This window comes from Lemur catta, chromosome 11, assembly GCF_020740605.2.
Source record: "Lemur catta isolate mLemCat1 chromosome 11, mLemCat1.pri, whole genome shotgun sequence".
NCBI lineage: Eukaryota > Metazoa > Chordata > Mammalia > Primates > Lemuridae > Lemur > Lemur catta.
This window is the reverse complement of record NC_059138.1, coordinates 49,589,043-49,611,988: the sequence shown is the minus strand read 5'-3', so window position 1 is coordinate 49,611,988 and position 22,946 is coordinate 49,589,043. Positions and strand designations below refer to the sequence as shown.

At 35.1% G+C, this 22,946-nt stretch overlaps 1 protein-coding gene across 2 annotated transcripts in view; it reads right to left on the bottom strand.

The window, feature by feature from the left end:
* ADAM22 (ADAM metallopeptidase domain 22) overlaps nucleotides 1-22,946 on the bottom strand; it is a 209,559-nt gene that overhangs the window by 51,468 nt on the left and 135,145 nt on the right. For both annotated transcript variants that reach the window (XM_045564912.1, XM_045564913.1), the window contains exons 8-17: nucleotides 19,828-19,898; nucleotides 16,950-17,024; nucleotides 15,235-15,306; nucleotides 14,244-14,410; nucleotides 12,736-12,820; nucleotides 11,620-11,710; nucleotides 9,333-9,384; nucleotides 4,894-4,993; nucleotides 2,861-2,932; nucleotides 2,552-2,644 (exon numbers count right to left, since the gene is read on the bottom strand). In XM_045564912.1, coding sequence (XP_045420868.1) covers nucleotides 2,552-2,644; nucleotides 2,861-2,932; nucleotides 4,894-4,993; nucleotides 9,333-9,384; nucleotides 11,620-11,710; nucleotides 12,736-12,820; nucleotides 14,244-14,410; nucleotides 15,235-15,306; nucleotides 16,950-17,024; nucleotides 19,828-19,898 — 878 coding nt within the window. The remainder of the gene's footprint in view (nucleotides 1-2,551; nucleotides 2,645-2,860; nucleotides 2,933-4,893; nucleotides 4,994-9,332; nucleotides 9,385-11,619; nucleotides 11,711-12,735; nucleotides 12,821-14,243; nucleotides 14,411-15,234; nucleotides 15,307-16,949; nucleotides 17,025-19,827; nucleotides 19,899-22,946) is intronic.

The following is a 22,946-nucleotide window of genomic DNA, read 5'->3' as shown; positions in this document are numbered from 1 at the left end:
TTTTAGGAGATTTGAACAAAATCTGTGTTCATTCACCCATTTATCAAGCACTTACGAAGCACTGAGATCGTGCCAAGCACTGTTCTAGCCACTGGGGAAACAATGGAGAATAAGACAAGAACCTTGTTCACAAGAAATTTGCACCTTAAGGGGGTAAATTGACCATAAAAATAAAAAAATAAGCAAGACAATTTAATTGTACATGTTCTCATTCTCTTCTTCCTTGAGATTCGGACAAGCCACAATTTTAGAACATCTAGGGTAGAAATATGAGCAGATTTGGGGTAGAGTTTAGAGGAGAGCATAAATGTACAGGAAACTACTGAAAGAAAACATAATGAGGGAGGACTTGCTCCAAGTGCTGGGATAGAATGGTACATGAATAGATCAAAATCCTGGCCCTAGTGGAACTTACATTATAATGGGAGGAGAAAAATAAACAAGTAAACAGGCACTATTTTACAACAGGGGTTGGTAAATTACAGCCTGATGGCTAAATCTGGCTTGCTGCCTATTTTTATTAATAAAGTTTTATTGGAACACAGCCATGCCCATTTGTCTCTGTATTTTTAATGGCTGCTTTCAAAGGCAGAGCTCAGTGTGACAGAGTCTTCATGATCCGCAAAACCTAAACTGGCCCTTTACAGATAAAGTTTGCCAACCCCTGGCTTATAGTCATATTATAATAAATATATGTAGAAAAAATACAGATACACATGAGTTCTAATCTTGTTCTTCTAATTCCCTCCCCTCCATTCACTATCCTGATGCTGGCCCCCCTAGGAGTCCAAGGTGGTAGTGCGATTTGGGGATCTGTGGTAGAGGACATGGCAAAAAAGATCTTACTTGACTGGGACAGTTATAACTTATTTTGTAGGATAGCAGTTAATCATGCCATTTTATTTTATGTATTTTAGTTGTATTATTTTGTACTTGTTCCTTCAAATGATTATATCACGAGGAGTCCGATTCTATAAATAAAATGAAAAAAGGTGTCATTAAATGCATTTTGTAGATGGGCAGACTTAAAACATCGAGGACTAAGATAAATGAGTCACCATCCCTTGATGTGGCAGTGGGAGAAGCTGAGAGAATAAACAGTTGTGGTAGCCAAAATGAAAGAATGTCTATTTCACGTTTAGTTTAATCTTCCTTTTTAGAAAGTGCTTTCGGAGATTTCTGCCAGTGCCTGCTTGTCTTAAAAAGCTGCCAGGAGTCACAGTGGTAGAATGGAAACAACAGAAATGGCAGCCAGCAGATCTGGGGTACAACTGCACATCCATTCCTTACGAGCGGAGTGAGCTTGCACAGGTTATTTCACTTCCTTGACACTGGGATGTTGCTTAATTGTAAAAATGAGGACAATAATGCCTATCCAAAAGTGTGCTATGGGAGTGGTTAAGATAGTCTCAACCAAGGGTGATTCTGCCCCCAAGAGGACATTTGGCAATGGCTGGAGACATTTTTGGTTGTCGTGACTAAGAGGGGTGCTGCTAGTATCTAATGGGTAAAATCCAGGGATGCTGCTAAATATTCTACAATGCACAAGACACCCTCACAACAAAGAAATATCCAGCCAACAGTGCCAGGATGGAGAAATTCAGATGTAAGATGATATAAATTAAAAGTGCTTAGCACAATCTCTGGCACACAGTACTTTTACTGTGATAGTTGCCCATTCAATCCTCCTCTAACTCATTAGACTAAAGTTACCCAACCAGAAAATCATCATTAAGAGAGTGCCATACACATTTATTCATTCATTCAACAAATATTTACTGAGAACCTGTACCAATTACTGTGTAGGTGCCTAGCTCTGCTCCATGGAATGTACAGACTGGAGGAAGAGACAGATATTAAGCCTTAGAAATAATGTAGAATATTATACCAGATTTTATATGAGAAGAGAAAAAAAGAATTTGATTTCTTTACAGAAGGTAAGTCCCAAATAATTATTAGTCTTGATGTGAAGGCTTAAATACTTGGAGACGGGTATCAGGATGCTGGGTGGGAGAATGAAAATAAATAAAGTGTGTAAAGATGCATTCTAAAACTTTCATGCACAATAATGTAAGCAAGGTATTACCATGCCTGAAAGTATACTCTTGCTCCTTTAACAACTAATGCAAGAGATATACTAAGCAGAGAAATAAGAAAAAAAGATCTATTGAATATCTGCTTGGCTTTACAAAGAAAATTAAACATCAGTCAAAGATTAGTAACACCTAGTTTCATTTAACTTGCACGCTCCTCAGGGAGGCAGTATGGAGGGACAGCCTCTCTGGATTCAGAGGGTTCCGGCCCTAGACCTCCCTGACTCACCTGGTGTAAGACCTTAGGCAAACTACTTAACCACTACAAGCCTCAGTGTCCTCATCTGCTAGATGGAAATAACAATAGCAACTACACCCCACAAGCTTTAGTGAGGATCCTGTAAACTACCTGGCCCTCAGTCTTTTAATACGTGTTAGATACTAGTTTCATTATTAGGCTTAATGATTTAATCTAGTAAGTCCTTCTTTCTGTCAAATGGTCATTAATCAACGTTTACCTTGCACTTTTTACAGCAAAGACCATCACTGCACTGAGAGTCTTGAGTCAAGGTGCATTTCTTACAACACTCTGCTCCTTCAAGGACACATTCCTAAGGAATATAAACATTTGCAAAACATCAGTAAGTGGTGTCGTTTTCCTGAAAGTACCAGCATATTTTCTTAAATAAATATACAAATTCACAATAATAATCTTTCTTCCATAATCTTATAAAATGTCTAGGCATGACACTCTGTACGTCTCAGTGTGTGGAAATGGAATGACCCTGAATTAGCTAAAAACCATCATCATGTGTCGAAACACTTACAGCAGGGGTCCCACAGTCACACTCCTCTCCAGTTTCAATGAACCCATTGCCACACTCAGGAGGATCGAGAAGCTGTGGGAAGAAATAAAGGGAAATGTAGAAAAATCAACATCGAAGACTGTGAGAGACCGTAAGTGCCACACGTTGTCATACCAGCTAGTCATTCCAAAATATATTTTTATTTTCCTAAACAAGAAAGTATGACTTTAGAACTTAGAACTTCAGAACAAAAGTGTCTACTTCTGTTTCTATTTCATATTTAATATACACAGTATATAGCTTTACATACGTATTTATATAAATATATAATGTACATACCAGGTAGGGTCTGGTAAATGTCACCAAAATAAAAGACGATCTAGCTATTGCCCAAAACAAAGCCAGACTGATTCCTAAAATTTCATTTCAAATAGTAGGCAAGAGATTTAGAGTCAGAATGCCTAGATTAAAATCTTGGCTCAACTATTTATATTGGGAAAACTACTTATTATCCCAGAGACTTTATCTAAAACAGGAATAATAATATTAGCTATTCATCCACATCAAAAAATTGTTGTGAGGATCAAGTTTAATCATCTGTGAAAAGCCCTTTATTAACTATATCTCCTTTTGAAACAGAAACTTATTTCATAGACAATGAGGAAAGCACCACAAAAACTAATATATCCATTGATCTATTTAATATAAAATATAGCTCCTCCTATTAACATAGCTTTGCAGAGAGCAGCAACAATAATTTTTCCCAGAGATCAAAGCTATTTTTGGCCTGTCCAAGAGCACATTTTAGGTCTGTTTTATTTTTTAACTCTCCATTAATTTTATCTTTTGAGTATAATTTATCCTATGGTGACTGGCAAAATTAGTAAACAGTAAATAATTGCTATGTTCCAGATACATGATAGTTATTCAGAAGTTAATCAAAGATTACATATTATAGAATGGAAGTGTACAAACACCTGTAAATAGATTCTCTCTCTCTCTCTCTCTCACTCATAACTCACTAGAGAAGAAAAAAAACAAAATAAAGGAAACAAACAAATAAAAAACCTCCACCAGATTTCAAATACCCTCTCCTCTCCTACAAAAGAGTTAATTCTTCTCTGTATTTCATTTGCAGCTGAAAGTGATCATGGCAAATGAAAAAAAACAGAATGGAAACTTATCCAGATGAAATACAAATTTATTCCCTTACTTTGGGTTTAGAATAATCAATTATTTTGGTAGAAAGACTTGTATTATTATTATGGCAGCAGTGATTTAGTTCAAGTATCTCTTCCAAGCTTTTGCAGAGACTTAAAATTGTCAGTTTGCTTTTCAATGCAATATGACACATTTCCTGAATTTCACAGGAGTGAACAGAGAATGAAACGAGGTAAAATTACAAAGGCAATGCCAAGTATCACTGTGGTGCACAGAAGCATTTCATAGTTCACATAACTAACAAGGACAAAGCATTCTTTAACATGCAAAGGCTTCAAAATGCAGGAGGAAGACCTGCTTTCTAGTCAGTAACCAGAGGATGCCCTGCAACTTGTAAAAAGCCTATGCACAAAGTCCAAGTACAGAAAGATTTTCTCCTTTTCCACTTTAAGAAGTCTTGCTTTACAAACTGAGAAGCCTCTATAATTTTAATCACACTGCTAATTCTGAAAGGCAGTAGTAGAGAGTGATGAAGGGAGATTCGCGCCCCCCTTCCTCCCTGTATGAGTTGTGATTAGGTAACCAAAGGGAAAAAAAAAGCATCAAGAAAACGAAAAAGAAAGGTAAAATAAAACCATTTTTGTATGCTCACTCAGGACTCACCATTTCACCATATAAAAAGAAAATGGAAACTTTTCAGACAGAAACACTCTTATTTCTACTTGCTTTCTATCCCCATCAAAATAGCCCAAAATGACTAACATTAAAGCCGACTTTGAAAATGCAGATACTTAGCATACTTACAATATGTACCTATAGGCCAAGTTGAAAAGTTCTCTAAGATTCAATGGCTGGAAATTTGATAATTAGTAACTCTTGATCACACTTATTACCTTAGAAGGTTTGTTGAAAAGGCAGGCACCACCTCCACTATTGAGGAAATCATGATACTCTTCAATATTACACTGGGTGAACTTTTTAGGAAGATAATAGCTATAAGAGAAGAAAATCAATAGCTGGGTAAAACTTGTCTCCCTTGCTTGTGAATTAGTCTTAAAACTGAACTTTGTTAAAATTGTATATTATTCTTTAAAATGAAATTTACTTATGCACAACATTTATATACAATCCATGAGTTTTATTCAATCAGTGTATTTCTAAATTGTTGATTTGCTGACTAACAGTGACTATGGGATGTTCATTATTTGCATATGCATTCAGAGGAAACACACATGTACAGTACCTGTAATTTTAATCAAGGAAAGTCAGGAAAAATTTAGTTCATAATGGGTCATTCCTAAATATTAGAACTGGGCTAGAATCCAAACTGTAGAGAATTCTATGAAACAACTGACCTATAATCTATAAATATGTTAGGTCGTGAAAGTCATAGAAAGACTGAGGAACTGTTCCAGACTGAAAGAGGCTAAAGAGACAAAAATGCAATGTGATGCCTGATCTTGAACCTTTTGCTGTAAATCACATTATTGAAACACAGGGACAATCTCAAATGAAGGCTAAGAATCAGATGATTTTACTGTTTGTATGGTGGTTATGTAGAAGGATATACTTTTTTTTAGAAAACGCATACTAAGGTGTTTAGGAATGATAGGGCACACCAAGTTAGCAATTTATGATTCAGGAGACAAAAAGATTCTTTGTTACTAATTTTGCAACTTGTCTTCAAGTTTGAGATTGTAAAAAAAAAAAAAAAATGTATGCCAAAAGAGTCATAAAAGGTCAAAAGAAAAAAGGAACTTGGTTAGAGAACAATTTGGCAATATGCATTAAGAACCTTCAACATGAGCACACTCTTAGATCTAATGCTTCTAACTTGTAGAAATTTTTCTTGAGGAAATAATTAGCCATGTGCACAAAAATGTACGAACAAAGATAAGTAGGATAGCACAATTTATAATAGCAATAACAAGAAAATAACCTAAATGTTCAATAGTGAGAGAACTGTTAACCGATGTATTAATAATACAATACCATGTAATCATTAATAATCATACTGTTGAAGAATAGACTAAAAAATGCTGACTATATATAGTGTTAAGTAAAAAAATAAATATTCAATAGGAACCAAATTTTATAAAACAATAATAAAATAGAAAGAGAAAAAATACTGGCGTAAATCTAGCAGTATTATATACCTACCTATCATGTCAAAAAAGCAATAAAAATTTTTTCTACATCTTTCAAAAACTGTTTTACATTGAACTTTGATCAAATGGAAAAAACAATTAAAATAATAATGAATAGTTTTTATAAAGTCTCTCCCACTAGCCTGCAAAGACTGTGTCTATTTATATCACCATTTCTTTCTCACACAGTGGTTAATACTTCCTTTATCAGTTACTGGAATTTATAATGATTATTTATCCTAACCTCATTTTTGAAGTGCTTCATGTCAAACTCTCCTTGTAAAGCTAATGTGGGTTTAAGTTGCCTGAACTACTTGACTTACTTAACTTGCTTTTCTTAAACAAGAAAAAAACTTCATTTGAAAAGTTTCTTACATACATTACTGCTATTTTTCTTTCCAATGCCTACATCCCACCCAATGTCTTAATCACCTTCCCCTCTAATCTATCCTACATATCTCTGCCAGAGTCATTGAATTTAAACTGGGCTTTCTTCAAGCTCCTTTCCTTATTACTGGTCAAAATCTGAGATGGTTCCCTGCTGCCAAAGTAAAAAATCACTAACCCTTAGTGTAGAACCCTTAGGAGTCAAAGTCTCCTCTGGCCTCCTACAAAGGCACCCCACCACCACCACCACAGGTGCCCTCAGGGGTCACAGCCTAGCCCAGCCTCCAGCTCACAGCACAGGTAGAAGGAACTCAGTCTGTGCACCAACACTTGGCAGTGACAGTAAACTCACTCCCCCATTGGAAAGCTTGTTTTGTACACAAACAGTTGAAATTTGTGGACTGCTCTTTCCTTTATTTTGCCACATCTTATTTCCTACAACTTCTACACACAGTTCTGTGTTCTTAACTGTATCAGATAAGCCTTATTCCTCTACCTTAACATAGCCCTTCAAGCATCTGAAGGCAGGTATCATGTCTCTCTCCTGCTTCTGCCCCCACAACTTTTGCTTTATGGAGTAGCGCATGTATTGTATGCAGTTAAAAAATCTTAGTTTTTATACTTTTAAATAGGACTGAAGGTATTAATTTCAACCACGCTTTCCAACATTTAGCAGTACAGAGGAACTTTAGAAAACAGAAATGGGAGGGAATGTACCCATGGAAACATATGTCCATAATTAGTGCTGTTAGGTGGTATTTGGCATAGATCAAATTTAGTGTTATATCAAAAAAAGTTGCATATAAAGTGCTTTTCTCTCTCATGCATCTATTTATTATAGGAAGAGTTTCAATGCATACAGCTATACATAGGTAAGGGTAGCCATTTGATTTCTCTGTATATTATGCTTACTGCTATGAAAATTATCTATAAAAAATGTAATAATCAGAATAATCAAATATAGTAAATAGCTTTTAAAAGAAATTTAGTAATTACTGGGAAATTGCAAGCACAGGACAAGAATGTTTATCATTTTCTCTCATTACTGAACAGAAAGTCCAAGGATATTTTGAAAAATATTTTAAATACATACTTGCATATACATTCCCTCTATCACTTATTTTCCTTGTTATACCATATCCTGTGAGTTCAAAATTCAAATATAATCAGTAAATATTTATTGAAAATCAAGTGTGTAGAAAGGATTATGATGTGAGGTCTGCAACACAAGTTAGTGTAATACGTAATCCCCCAAAAATTTACAACTATTGGGTCAGAGGAAGCATAAGAATTAATACCTATAGAATAAAATTATAATGCAGGAGTTAAAAATTATAAAAATCTCAGATAGTTAGAAATATGGTTAGAGGAAAAGGGGAAAGACATTCCAGATGAAGAGAATATACTGGGGAAATCAAAAGAAGTTGGAGATTTATTTACAGTTATAACGCACAAATTTTTAAGAAGCTGAAAATCTACGTAGGTAGGTTTATAGTTAGCAAACCAAGAAAGGTGAAAACTCATGTACAATTATGGTAAGCTAGAATAGTAGGGGAAAACAAGGTTGCAAACTAGGATGAAGAAAGGTTATGGACATATATGTATTAGAATAAAGAATGTGAACCTTATTCTTTAGACAGTGGAGACACAAAAGTTCTTAGCAAGCAAATAGCATTTAATAAACTAGAGCTACATATTAACTGAGGGATAAATCTCACAGATATCATGTTGATCAAACAAAGCAAATCACAGAAGACTACATACATTATGATGCCTTTCAAATAAACTGAAATCATGCAAAGCAATACTATGTTTTACTTCAACACACAAACACATAAACAGTAAATGTATAAAGAAAGACCTGTGAATTTGAATCAAATTGAAGATAGTGGTTACCTTGGCTGGGGATCAATAAGGGAGAACACAGGAGGATTTAACCAGGTAGGCAGTATTTTAATTTTTATAAGCTACATAATAGGAAATAGCTGTACAAGTGTTTGCTGTTTTATTCTTTACACCTTTGTGATGATGATGGAAGTGGGGCTCAGGAAGAGAGAGAGAGAGTCTGCAAGTTGCCTGAGTATTTGGAATGTTACCGAAATAGTAACAGCACAAGATGATCAAAGGTTAAAGTAGGGCAGTCGTGAGAAGCTAGGAATAAAAGGATTGATTATCAAATTTATTTAGACCCCAAAAAGGCAAGAACTGATATCTCACAGTGTGTGACGGGTAGGATGGTATGAAAATGAAAACTGTTCTCAAGAGAGCAGATTGTACAGTGCTCTTCCCAACGCCTTTTTCAGTGACACCACAATGTGAAGCCATCAGCGATGGTGTGAAATCAGCCCCTGTGGGAGTATTTACACCATGGAAATCTGAGAAAGCTACAAATCCAGGCTGTTTTCTTATTTTTGTTTTTGAGAGTCAACTTACCAGCACACTACTGTTTATAACCCATTTAATTAGAATTGAAGGAGATAAAAGGAAAGAGAATTAGTAGGTATGCCATCAAAAACAAAGTTGTTCCTCATTTCTCATATTTCTAGGTTAGATTCAAGGCTAAAAAAAAAATCTCTGAAGTCTACTAATTTAATTGACATCAACCGTTTTCATAAATAAAAGACTATTTTTGTGAAAATATTTTATATACAGGGCCATTAAGAATATTTACTTCTGATTTTCTCATAAATGCCTGTGCTGATTTTCCATGCACTAAGTTATCGAGTGTCATATTCCTAAGAAGACAATGCACAGCAGGGAAAGGAAGAGGGGGTTATTTTCAAACAGAAGTGGCTCACCCGGTGTCTCCCATTATGCATCCGGACCACGTGTCCTCACATTTACACTCACCTAAGGGAACATGAATACACATGCCTTGTTATAAGGTGAACACAGCCACAGTAGTTTCTATTTTCAAAATACTATCTTTACTTTGTTCCTTGAATACCTTTTAAAAGGTAATACCTGCTTTCTAATTCTTCTTACACTTGAAGTTTTTTCTGCAATGTATCACAAAAATATACTTTGAACCTATCAAGACTATATAATTTTTACTGAAAGAAAAGTCTTCTGATGTTTTAACAAATGGCCATATTTAAACCACTGAAAATGACTTAAATGAAAGAAAACCAACTACCAATGAAATAATGAAGAACTTATGGCACAATTGTAAGAACCCAGTTACACAGGCCTTTATCGGAATTATTAAAATTTCTTGTCCATTTTTAAAAGCCTCTGCACCAAGGCTTCTGGCAGAAGGCAGTTTAGGATTTTGGTTAAGCAGAAGGGCTTCAGAATCATAAATATCTAATAAAACCTGGGCTTGGCCGGGCGTGGTGGCTCACGCCTGTAATCCTAGCCCTCTGGGAGGCCGAGGCGGGTGGATCACTCGAGGTCAGGAGTTTGAGACCAGCCTGAGCAAGAATGAGACCCCGTCTCTACTAAAAATAGAAATAAATTATCTGGACAACTAAAAATATATATAGAAAAAAATCAGCCGGGCATGGTGGCGCATGCCTGTGGTCCCAGCTACTCGGGAGGCTGAGGCAGGAGGATCGCTGAAGCCCAGGAGTTTGAGGTTGCTGTGACCTAGGCTGATGCCACAGCACTCAGTCTAGCCCGGGCAACACAGCAACACTCTGTCTCAAAAAAACAAAAAAACAAACAAAAAACCTGGGCTTGCCACTGAATATATGTATAATCTGAGAGAAATTATCCTTTTAAGATCTAGTCACTTCATCTATAAAATGAGACTAAAAATGAGTACCTTGTAGAATTATCTTGAGAATTAAATGAGACCTAGATGTAGGTAATACTGGCATTCAATCATCTGGCATATAACGGGTACTCTATAAATAGCAATAGTATTATTTTAAAAATCATATTTATAATATTACTAGAATAATGAAATAAATGTTTATAATCAAATTTTTACTCCAAATAGATAGTATTTGACCATTCATGGTGAAGTAATAACTTCACCTATTTGGGAGAAGATCTTCTTCCCAGATGCTAAACTTTGCATATTTTACCAGGGTATTTTACTAGGCTTTTTATCAGGTCTGGTCCTGACAGGGAAGTTCTACTTCTGTGGCCACATTTAGAAATGTTTTAAATAAACCATGATAAAAGAGAATGCCTGAAACCTATATGCCTAGGATTCTCTACTAGACCATTTAAAATCACCAAACTGGGCTTATTTTGCCCCTTTTTAGGTTAAATTCAATGATGAATTTATTATTACATAGATTTTGTTGTTCTGTTTTGTTTCATTTTGTTTTTCTTCTTTTGAGACAGGGTCTCACTCTGTTGCCCAAGCTAGAGCTCAGTGGCATCATCATAGCTCACAGCAACCTCAAACTCCAGGGCTCAAGCAATCTTCCTGCCTCAGCCTCCCAAGTAGCTGGGACTATAGGCGTGTAGCCACCATGCCCGGCTAATTTTTCTATTTTTTGTACAGATGGGTTCTTGCTGTGTTGCCCAAGTTGGTATTGAACTTCTGGCCTCAAGTGATCCTCCTGCCTCAGCCTCCCAAAGTGCTAGGATTACAGGCATGAGCCACCACGCCCAGCTTGTTGTTGTTTTGGTTTTAGTGACAGGGTCTCACTCTTGTCACCCAGGCTGGAGTGCAGGGGCACGATCATAGCTCAACGAAGCCTCAAAGTCCTGGACTCAAGAGATCCTTCTGCCTCAGTAGTTCAAGTAGCTAGGCTATAGGTACACACCACCACATCTGGCTATTTTATTTTATTTTATTTTATTTTTTAGAGATAGGATCTTGCTATGCTGCCCAGACTGGTATCAAACTCCTGGCTTCAGTCCTGCCTTGGCCTCTCAAAATGCTGGGATTATAGGCATAAGCCACTGCACCTGCCCTTACCAGGCTTTAAATGGTTATTATACATGAAGAAATTTTCATGTATAATGTAAATATTCCCTTGTATTACTTTTAAAGACAGTATTTTGTGCTCTAGCTCTTTACTTGGTCATTCTTGTAAGAATCTGAATCAAAGAATCTCATTCGCCAAGACATTTCCAGATAGTGTATTTTAAATACAACTAAATCACACATGTACTAAAACTTACCACTTGCTAGCTTTCTTTTGTCTGAGATAATACCAATATTATGGGCTAATGATTGGGCAAGTGTAACTGCCATTAAATCAGTTTTCCCAAACTGAAAAACAGAAAGAAAATATATGTAAATGCAAATTGTATTTCACTTAAGATGGGCCAGAGAAAAATGTCACAATATAATTGAAAGTAAGAAATTTCTGAACATTTTCTTTAACAGAGGCTAAACATATTGTATCTAGAGCTGAACATGCAGTTGGGAAGAAGTAGTAAGAAATAAACCCACGTTTGATTAGGCCTTATAGGGAAGACCAGAAGCCAGTGAATCATCAACTTTTGGGTTTGGTAACTTAAATCTAATTCTGAGTCCAAATTTCACCAGTGACATTCCTGAAAATCTTAATTATTATATATGATTAAAACATTCTTCTAGTTAATACAAAATAAAAATACATGTGTAAAAATTATTTGCAACTTATTCATCTTTATGTGTCTACTTGCACTCCTGAGATTCCCTCCAAATGGAATAGAATGTGGCTTCAAAAACAAATGGAATGGGTAACAGCAAGTAGTGATGATCTTTGGCCAATAGAAACAAAAACTGAGGGTATTTCTTTCTTCGTAGCCTTCCAAAGATTCAAGTATTTTTCTTTTAGATCACTTATATCATGTTTAGTGCATTAGGAGTAAAGGGAATCCTTTGAAAAACTCATGCTATTTCTCCTTCCCAAAAACGTTGTCAAATACTGAGGAAAGAAGAAAATATCCAATTAGGTTGTAAGGTGACAACCCAATGCTTCAAGGAATTGCCCAATTCTCTGGAAAATCGTTCAAAGTAATAAATAGGATCTATTTTCAATGAAGGTAAAGATTCTCTCTATATAATCTGTAAATAGCCTACTCTGGAAATTGTTCTGAGTAGAACATGAACAGAATTATCACATATTATCTTCCATTATTTCCCTATCCTGTCCTCTGGTCACTTATAGTATTAGTAACTATATTGATTGTTAATAAAACAACCTAATATCTGGAGTTATGTGGCATACTGAGAAATGAACTCTTAAATATTAGGAAAACATTTTCAGCCATCATACCACTTGGTATTGTACAGATGTTCACACCTACTTCATTCACGCCTCCTCCTTTCAGCAACGAGCAAATCCCACCAATATAAGCTGCCCCGCTCCGGCTACTCTCAAATTGACTTCCCCTTTTAGAAAAGGAAATGAAAAATGCTTACTGCTCACAGCTCAAACACCATAGCACCTGTCATTATTAATGTACCACATTTATTTTCTCAATATACATAACATTTCTACACACTACATTCATGAAAGGAAGAATGTGAAAATTGTTTCCACACATAACCAAAGAAAAAGGTTTGTGAGGGATGTTTTCCCACATAATAAATAATTTAAATTGAAGTGTACTTATTAAAAAAATTGTTGACATGATATACTCTGAGTAGAGACAAAAATAACTTCTATGGTATCAAAAATACATAACTTGAATCTCATAATGAGAAGACATCAGACATTCCCACAATGAGGGGCAGTCTATAAAATAACTGGTCTACACTCTTCAAACATATTAAGTTCAAAACAGATAAAGTCTGAGGAAATCTTTCAGATTAAGGGAGACTAAAGAGACATGATGATTAAATGCAGTGTGTGATCCTCAACTAGATCCTGGATGGGGGAAAAATTAGCTATAAAAGATAACTGGTGAAATTTGAATATAGACTGTGAATGACATGAAAGTGTTGTGTTGATTTTAAATTTTCTGGTTTTAATAATTTACTATGGTTAAATAAGAGAATCCCTTTATTCTTAGAGAATACATACTGAAGTATTCAGTAGTAACTGCACAGTAAGTGTCTTCAACTTACCCTCAAAAGCTTCAGGAAAAAAAAAATCGATAGATATATCAACGGATAGAAGGAAGGATGGAAGGGAAGGAGGGAGGAAGAAAATCATAAAAAAAATGAGAGAAAGTGTGAATAATTGATAAATCTGGATAAATGACATATGTAATTTTCTTGCAGTATTCTTGCAACTTTTCTCTAAATTTGAAATTATATGAAAATAAAAAGTTGCCCTCAAATTACATCTTTCCTTCATTTATTTCTTCAGTAGCTCTCACTTTAGACAATAACTTTTAAAAATGCCACTATATATAATTTGCAATTATAAATATGTATGTTACAAAAAAAAAAAACTCTAAGAGTGAGAAAAAAATTAAAAGTAAACTCCAGAAATACTAAGCTCTCACCTGAGAAACAAAGACAGAGAAAATGTAAACATTTAAAAGACGGCAAGTTTAAAGAATATAATTTATCTGTTGTTAAGAATATGCTATATGAGTATTAGTAGTACTTTTATTCAGTAAATGTTCTGATTAAATCTCTCGAAAAATTAAAACAGGTATGAGGTAATAAAATAAATCAGAATTAAATCTCTTAAATTTTCATGACAACTTCAAAGGATCTATACTTTAAAACTTCTTCCAAATGTATCTGCCATGCCAAATCCTAACTGTGTTATGTAGTAGAAAGGATACATTTCAGTAACAAGTAACAGAGCATTCAACATGGAATCCAAAAAAAGTGATAAATCATTGCAAAAGTTACGTACGAAAAAAGGTGAACTGCATCACTTTTCTCTTTGATAAAATCCCTCCTGTATTTCATAAACTCACGTAGGGTGATCAATGGATTTTCAGATATGGCAAACTTGTTGTCAGCCGCCCAGGTTTCCATGGCAACCAATACTATCCTGGTCTTAAGTTGGTCTTTATATATCTAGTATATTAATAAAATGAACATATCAGCTGTACATGTGGTAAAGTTAAATCATTTATGAACAGGACTATAAAGCTCCTTTCATGGGAACTTCTTGAGTTTTAGTTAAAGGTAGGAAACATTACTGCTTTTAAGGGAGATAAAATTATTTTTCTAATTTCCCTTGAGTAACAGAATCAAATTGTTTTAGGAGTTATACCCAAAGAACAGAGTGCTTTTTAGAAACAAATGATCCCTTTTTGACAAATATTTGCACCCTACTCAAGGCTCCCCCAACTCCATTTTACGGCATCCTGGAAAAAGAATTGGTACGTGCTTGGTTCCCCTAGCAAAATATGAAACGATTTCTCTTTATTATTTTTATTTTCAGTACATCCTGACTAGCTCTGATTAAATTTGTGGAGAAGGTACCGGCACAGCTTTGTTGAGGGAAGATTTGGAAAATATGGAAGTACAGTGGAATTACTTAGTTGCATCATTGCCATAGCACCAGACACTCTTGAAAAAGGCACAACTATAGTACTGTTTCACCAACACTAAAAGGCACCCTGAGTATCTTCTGGGGGAGGATATGGCTCAACCTTTGTCTTTACAGTATAAAAAACACAGGAAGGAATTTCAGGCAAATCTGTGGATAACCTTCACCACTTCCTCTTCCCAGCCAGAGATCAAAGTCAATAAAGTCTACTTGGCACCAGGGACTTAGAATATCTTGGCTAAAGTGAAACTTAGAGCAGTGAAAATATAAGAACCATATTATCATTCTATTAACAACCAGGAGATCAAATTCCTCTAGGGCAATATTGAATCGGGTTGATACTTACTACATCTGCCATGTTCACCACAGATTTCGCATAGGTATTAGTATGTACAACAGAAAGCCGATGTTTTTTAAACTGAAAGCGAAAGAAAACAAGTGAAGGGCTTTCAAAGTTATCAGGAAATCAGGAAATAATCATCTCAGCAAAGAAAACATGGTATAATTGAAAGATTCCTAAAAATGTAAAAAATGTTTTTTCTGTAAAAAATGTCAAAGTTGAGACCAAGTTCATTTGCTGTGTAGTTTGAGGCAAGGCTCTTAAAAGCTTGAGGCCTCAGTTTACTCATCTGTGAGCTGAAGTAAAACATACTCCATTTCACAGGTTTATTTTTATCAGGATTACTATTCAAAATGATAAAATATATGAAAGTTGTCTATGAATTGCAAGACTCACAAATCTAAGTAGGAATCTAGCCAGAAAAAGTGAAAGTGAATACTGCTAAAAGTATAAAATTTGTAAGTTCTACAAGACTTAACCTAAGATAAAGGTCACAAAGGGGTGGCCTATAGGCTAGATGTGGACCACATAAGTATATATCTTTTGTTTGGCCTCAATAGTACTTTAAAAATGGAAAAACATCATCATTTGTGGCCTCACTTAAAATTGGCATCCCCACATGGTATAACTGGCAAGTACTGAGAGGCAGCTGCTCCCTTTAGGCACCATGTACCTTCCCTTTCACCATAGACCTCACTCCTTCCTATTGTCTTATACTTACCTGGTTCACTTCACTTGTGTTACCTGTTTACAGATGTCTATAGACATATGAATTTGTGACTATCTGAAGTGTTCAAAATGTGTATCAATGTGTATTTTTATAGCTTATTTTATAAAAATCCCAGGGAACAGTAACATTCACTGGATTCAAATAGGTAGAACAATAAAACTTAAACTTAGACTGACCAAGGAAGCAGCACTCAATCCTGATTGTATTATTATTATGAGCAATACTAAAGATCAACATTATTTATTTGATTATATATAAATAAATGATACATTTTCCCTCAAATCATTCAAAGTAAATTAAAATGCATTTGTACTTGAAATTAAGTAAAATTCAGCAATGTGCATCACTTGAACATTTTTAGTTTAAAACTCTGGTTACGTGGAACAATTAGCATTATAATTCACTGCTGTGTTATCAATGTAACCATACTGACTGCAACATGCCCATGAATTGAATATACATACTATGGGTTGAAATAATTTGACTCAACAAGAAAGAAGTTTTGCTAAATTCTTATCCTAATCTTCACTGCTTAGCCATGTGAGCATTTCCACATGGTTTTTTGGGTGGCAAGAAAGAGAAAAATTGCTTTTACTAGGATAAAGATGTACATTGCAAACTAAATTGGCACATAATTGGTGCCTCACTTAACTGTTTCAATATAAAATAGAAATTTCCACTTTTCTTAAACGTTGTCATTTTAGTAATTAGAGATTCAAATATTAGTACTTATGTTAATCAAGCAAATTCAAAGAGTTATTAGCATTATGAGTCACAAAAATATTTTTGGAACCTCAAAAATTATTGCTAGTTACTTCCACCTAAGAATGTTTCCTACTTGCAGGTTGCCGCTGGTTAACAAATGTGTTTGGTTACACAAATACCTTCCCCAGGGTGCAGCTTGATGGGCTTGTGTCTTCTAAACATATTTTTGCACCCACCAGTTTTACTCTAGGCATGGACAAGTTAAAAAAGCAAAAGTAAATCCTACCATGAGATGATCATTCACAATCATCAGTTCAATGTATTTGGTTTCTTCTTCTACGTTACGAGGATATCGACGAAGCTGCAACATAGTAAAGGAAATAGCACCAAAATAAGCCCTCTAAACTGGGCTATGAAAAACTAAAAAATACCTAAGAAATCAACAAAACTTCCCTTTTTATTCCTTTGGCATTTTAAAAAAAAATTTCAATTTACTTAGTTTTTAAGGTAATAAATTTACACATTTCAAAAAATTAAAGAAGTATAAAAAGGCATAGGATGAAAGGTTTCTTCTCACCTCTGTCTCCCCCATATCTACCCATTTCCTACTCCTTCCCTCACAATGGGTATAGCGAGTTACTGGTTCCTTCCAGAAATATTTATGCATATAAAATTAAATATGAATATATACTTTATGTTGTACTTTCATTTATTTTACTATCTTCTGCATCAGGCTATTTTCATTTAACAGTATATCTTGGAAACAGTAATACATGAAGAGTATTCTTTGAGTTTTATTAGGTCCTGAGTATCTCCGAGAGGGTACCAGGAGTGAGGTGACTGGTACCTATATTCTACAATCTCCAAACTGGGAATGAGACATGCCCTTCCTCTGCTACAGTTCAGGGCATCCTCCACATGACAAGGGGGCTTTGTTAGGATAGCTTTGAGAACCCTCAGGCAGTCTTGGGTTAACCTACTACAGCTAGGTTGCTCCTGCTCAACAACAAATATTCTCCACCTTCAAAATCATGACCAATGAATGTTACAGGTAAGAGCCACTAAGGCAGCCATTCCCTTTGTTCTTTGCAGTTAGTCTAAAACACAATCATAAATAAAGTTTGTAAAATTAACATTTCCCTTTATGCCATGGTTCAATACATATTTTTTCAGTAAATCTTTGGTTCCCTTGTCTAAGGGCCATTTTTGTGATGAGGGTATAAAATCAAACCTAAATCAATACATACATATGTCTTGAATGCTACATGTAAAACAAACTAAAAAAAAAATGTTCCACATGGATTTGTCTTGTTGCTAATTGCATTCCTAAACTTAAAAAACTTTTTTTCTCTAAAAAAATCTCTTATGACATTAAGTTGATAGGGAATAACAGACTATAATTCTGAGGGTGGAAACCAAAAAGTATCAGTAAATTGCATCCAATGACAAGAGTCTTTTTAAAAAACAAAAAGGAGGGGGATTTTTTAAGATGATAGGATCTGCTTTGCTAACTGTGCGAGAGACTTTACTAGTTAATATACTAAACTTCCCAACAAGTCCCAACATTTTCTCAATGTCAGAGAGTTGCCATATCAGCCACACAGTTTTATAGCACCTCACTTCCATGTGTCCACAGCTATTTCGGAAAGAGCGATCAAGGGTTTATCTGCTTAGCAAATGACTGGATGTCGAGATATTTATGAAGAACTTCAAGGAACACATCAAAAGAATATTATCCTATTCTCTCAGTTAATACTTCACAAAAATGGTATTTCAAATTAAATCCTGATTATAATGATTTTTATCTAACTGGGCTTTAAGATATATATGTCTCTGTATCTATTTGTGTGTGTAGGGTATTCACAATATATGTAAAGTTCATGGCAATAATCTGTGGAACACATGGGCTTCTGAGAGGCAATATATAGAGCGAATGTGATTATAAACACCTGAGACCAGACTTCCTAGTTAGAATCCCAGCTCCACCACCGGTCACCCTATATGACCATGGGCAAGTTTCTTAAGCTTCTTAGGCTTCACTGCCCTAATCAGTAAAATGGGAATAAGATAGGTTGAGTATCCCCAATCCAAAATCCAAACTGCCCCCAAATCCAAAACTCTTTGAGCATCTACATGATGCTCAAAGGGTAATTTCATATTTTGGGTTTTTGGATTAGGGATGCTGAACCAGTAAGTATAATGCAAATGTTCCAAAATTCAAAAAAATTCAAAATCCCAAACACTGTAATAATACCTTCCTCATAAGGTTTTTATGAGGATTAAATATATTAATAAAGTTAAAATTCTTACAATAGGGCCAGGCATGTGGTAAGTATTCAATATAATTTAGCAATTATTATCCACAATAAAAATCTGTAATTTTATTTCAAAGTCATAAAAAGAAGATACCTGGTTCCTTCAACTGCTTGATCTTACTACAGATTTCCTTCATCTTGTGTTTTTGAGGTTTTATGCACCCACCACAATGCACACAAACCACTACTACAGTGGTGATGACATCTTGATTCTGACGGCCAGAGATACTACATTGTCAAAGGAATTTACCAGCTCTATGATTCTGGGTAAGTCACTGTCACATGTCAGAGCCATCAGTTTTCTTTCTGTGAAAGGGGAATAATAGTACCTACCTCATTTGATTTAAAGCACTACATATACAGTTATTATTATTACCTAGTCCAAGATCCAGTTGAATAATCATAAAACTTATGTCCTGATTTTATATCCTGGACTCCAAAGTAGTTCAAGTGAGGCTTTAAAACCTGACATATTCACTCTTAAGGCGTTATCTTCAAGGGGATAAAGACAAGGCTATGTCCCATACAAGATTCCATGATGTGGGGCATATCTGGGCAAGAAAAGAGGCCTACGGTAGAAAGAACTTGAGATGCCACAAGCAGGAGCCTCTTAATACATAATATGATGATGAGACATGGTATCTCCACTATCCTGAATCCTTTTTGAGTTTATGAAATAATATGTTCCCATTTCTAATGTTCCTACAGATCTGCCGCCCTTTGTGTTTTCCACACCTGACAAACACCTGAACTAATATTCATCCTCTCACAGAGACTTAATGTAGATTCAAATCATCAGCAGTTGCCAAGTGTTTTAAAATATTGTGACATATACCTGTGAACACATACCTGCCGTTTACTCCTTTTTGGTCTTGGCTTCAAAATGAATTTTGGTGGAGTGATATTTACTTGTTGGAATTCTAAAAGAAAATTAAATTTAAATTAATTTAACTTAGTGCATTTGCCAGATTTACTTAATATAGGGCAATTAAAGTTTTACCTGCCCTTCCTGCTTATGAATTGTATAATATATAATGTTGTACTTAATGCTCACATAGAACATTAATCTAAGTAACTATATTATATTAATACTAAACATATGGTGATTAATTATAATTAATAAATCCCAAACTTTCTTTTTGTTCTAATTTATCTCAAATTCTTTTTCATATTTCTCCTATAAATACCATCACATTGTTTATCAAGAATGGCAGCACAATTCACTATTACAAGGATGTGGAAACAACCCAAGTGCCCGTCAATTCATCAGTGGATTATTAAAATTTGGTATATGTATACAACAGAATATTACTGAATTATAAGAAACAACAGTGATCTAGCATCTCTTATATTTTCCTGGATAGAGCTTGAGCCCATTATCCACAGTGAGGTATCACAAGATCAGAACAATAGGCTCCCCACATGTACTTGCCATCAAACTGGCACTGACTGATCAACACTATGGTGTTCACACGGTAGTAATTTTCTTCAGGGATTAGGGGGTTGGGAGGGGGTAAATTCACAACTAATGGACGCGGTGAGCATTGTAGGGGGAAGGGAATGCCTCTAATCCTTGCTTGGGTGAGGCAAAGGCATAAAATGTAATCAAAATGTTTGTACCCTCATAATATCCTGAAATAAAAAAAAAAATCTCCTAAATAGCCAACTTGACCTTCACTTCCATTACTTACCTTCTAGGGGCGGCAAAGTAAAAGCAGCAATAAGTAGAATAATCACACATTTATTGAGATATTATTATAGGGCACCAAAGTTTTGAGTTAATTTTTTCCAATTAGTTAATATACCCCCTTGCCAATAATCAAATTTATCTCAGGCTTTGTCTGCTCTTAGAAGCAGGTGTGAAAATCTGAACTCCTCTTAACCTGCATGTCAGAATTATACATCAAATGTTTATGCATATAGATTCATCTCTGGATATATGATTAGATTACTTGTAAGGGAGGACTTTTCTACAAAGTGAAAGAAAAACTGCAATTATTCCCTGTAGTACAGATTTTCTGAAACTCTGATGGTTGATTAAACAGCATGAAGGAGTCTGATGTGGTGCTTCCTATGGGAGTAATGCTACACAACACTAAGGGTGAGCCATTATCAATATTCTTAGGTACTGTTTATATAAACTGAAAAGTGCTTTGAAATTACACCACTGTCCCAAAATGTGATAAAATGTATTTGCTTTTCACATGAATGAGTTATTATATTAGTAGGAAAATCACCTTATATTATCAACCTATGTAATTTCAAAAAAAATTATGAAGGATTTGACAATATACAAAAAATACCATAAACAAGTGGGCTTCATCGAAGAATGCAAATTAGTTCACATTCAAAAAAATAAATGTATACAATTTACCATGTTAACAGAGTCAAGAAGAACATTACAGGATCATCTCAATAGATGCAGAAAAAGTATTTGACAAAATTCAATGCCTATTGAGCAATAAATATCATCAGGGGAAAAGAACACTATTTCATTATGATAAAAGGATCAGTTCATCAAAAAGACACAACATTTTCTCTTTCTCTCTCTTCTGGAACAAGCTAGCTGCCTTATTCCAAGGGAGGCAGTGCGGAGGCAGGCAGCCCTATGGAGAGGCCCAAGTGGTGAGGGAACGAGGCCTGACAACAGCCCTGTGAGTGAGCTTAGAAGCAAATCCTTTCCCGTTGAGCCTTTGGATGAGATTATAGTCCCAGAGACCTTGGGCCAGAGGACCCCAGCTAAACCAAAGCCAGGTTGCTGACTCTCAGAAACTGTGACAGAATAAATGCTTGTTGCTTAAAGCCACAAAGTTTTCGAGTAATTTGTTACACAGCAATAGGTAACTATTAAGAATACAGCCTCTACACTAAAAATGATCAAACACTGGGAGAAATTTTAAAGGTCCTAAATAAATGAGGAGATATGCTATGTCCATGAACTGGAAAAGTCAGTACTGATAAGATGTCTCTTTTCACCCAGTTAATCTATGCATTCAATACAATTCTAATCAAAACCCCAGAAGAATTGTAGAAGTTGACAAGCTGGTTATAAAATTTGTATGGAAAGGCAAAGGACCTGGAATAGCCTTAACAAATTTGAAAAAAAAAAAATTGGAGGATTTAAGATATTTGACTTCAAAATTTAATATAAGCAAAAAAGCATGGTAAGGGTAGCCAAATAGAATAGAGTTAAGGAAGAGACCCATATTATTAATAATACTTTTTGACAAAGACATCAAAGCAATTCAATGATGAAAGGAAATACTTTTCAACAAATGATGTTTGAATAACTGGATATCCACACACAAAAAATAAGATAAAATAAAAAACTCAATCCCTACTTTTCACCATGCACAAAAAGTAATTTGAAGAGGACCATAAATCCAAATATAAAAAATAAAACCATAAAGCTTTTAGAAGAAAACATTGGAGACTATTTTCATAACTTGGGGCCAGGCAAAGATTTCTTAGGACAGAGAAAGCAGTAATCATAAAAAAAGATGTTAGACTTCATCAAAATTAAAATGTTTGCACATCACAAGACACCGTTAGATAAGTGAGTAAGCAAGCCAAAGACTGGGAAAATATTCATAAAGCATATCTGACAAGGCCTTATACCTTATATCCAGAACACGTAAGTACTCCTACAACTCAGTAACAAAAAGACAAAAATTCTGATTAATTGCCAATAAGCATATACTACACATCATTAGCCATAAGGAAAATACAAATTTAAACCAACATGAGATCCATAGCACCACACGCAGCAGAACAGCTGAAGAATGACACAGCTAATTGCTGGTCAAGATGTGGCACAATTAAATCTCCCACATAGTGCTGATCAGAGCATCCAATATAACCATTTGGGGAAAAGGTTCAGCAATTTCTCATAAAACAGTGGTTCTCAAAGTGTGATTCCTGCACCAGCAGCATCAACATTACCTGAGACTTGTTGGAAATGCAAATTC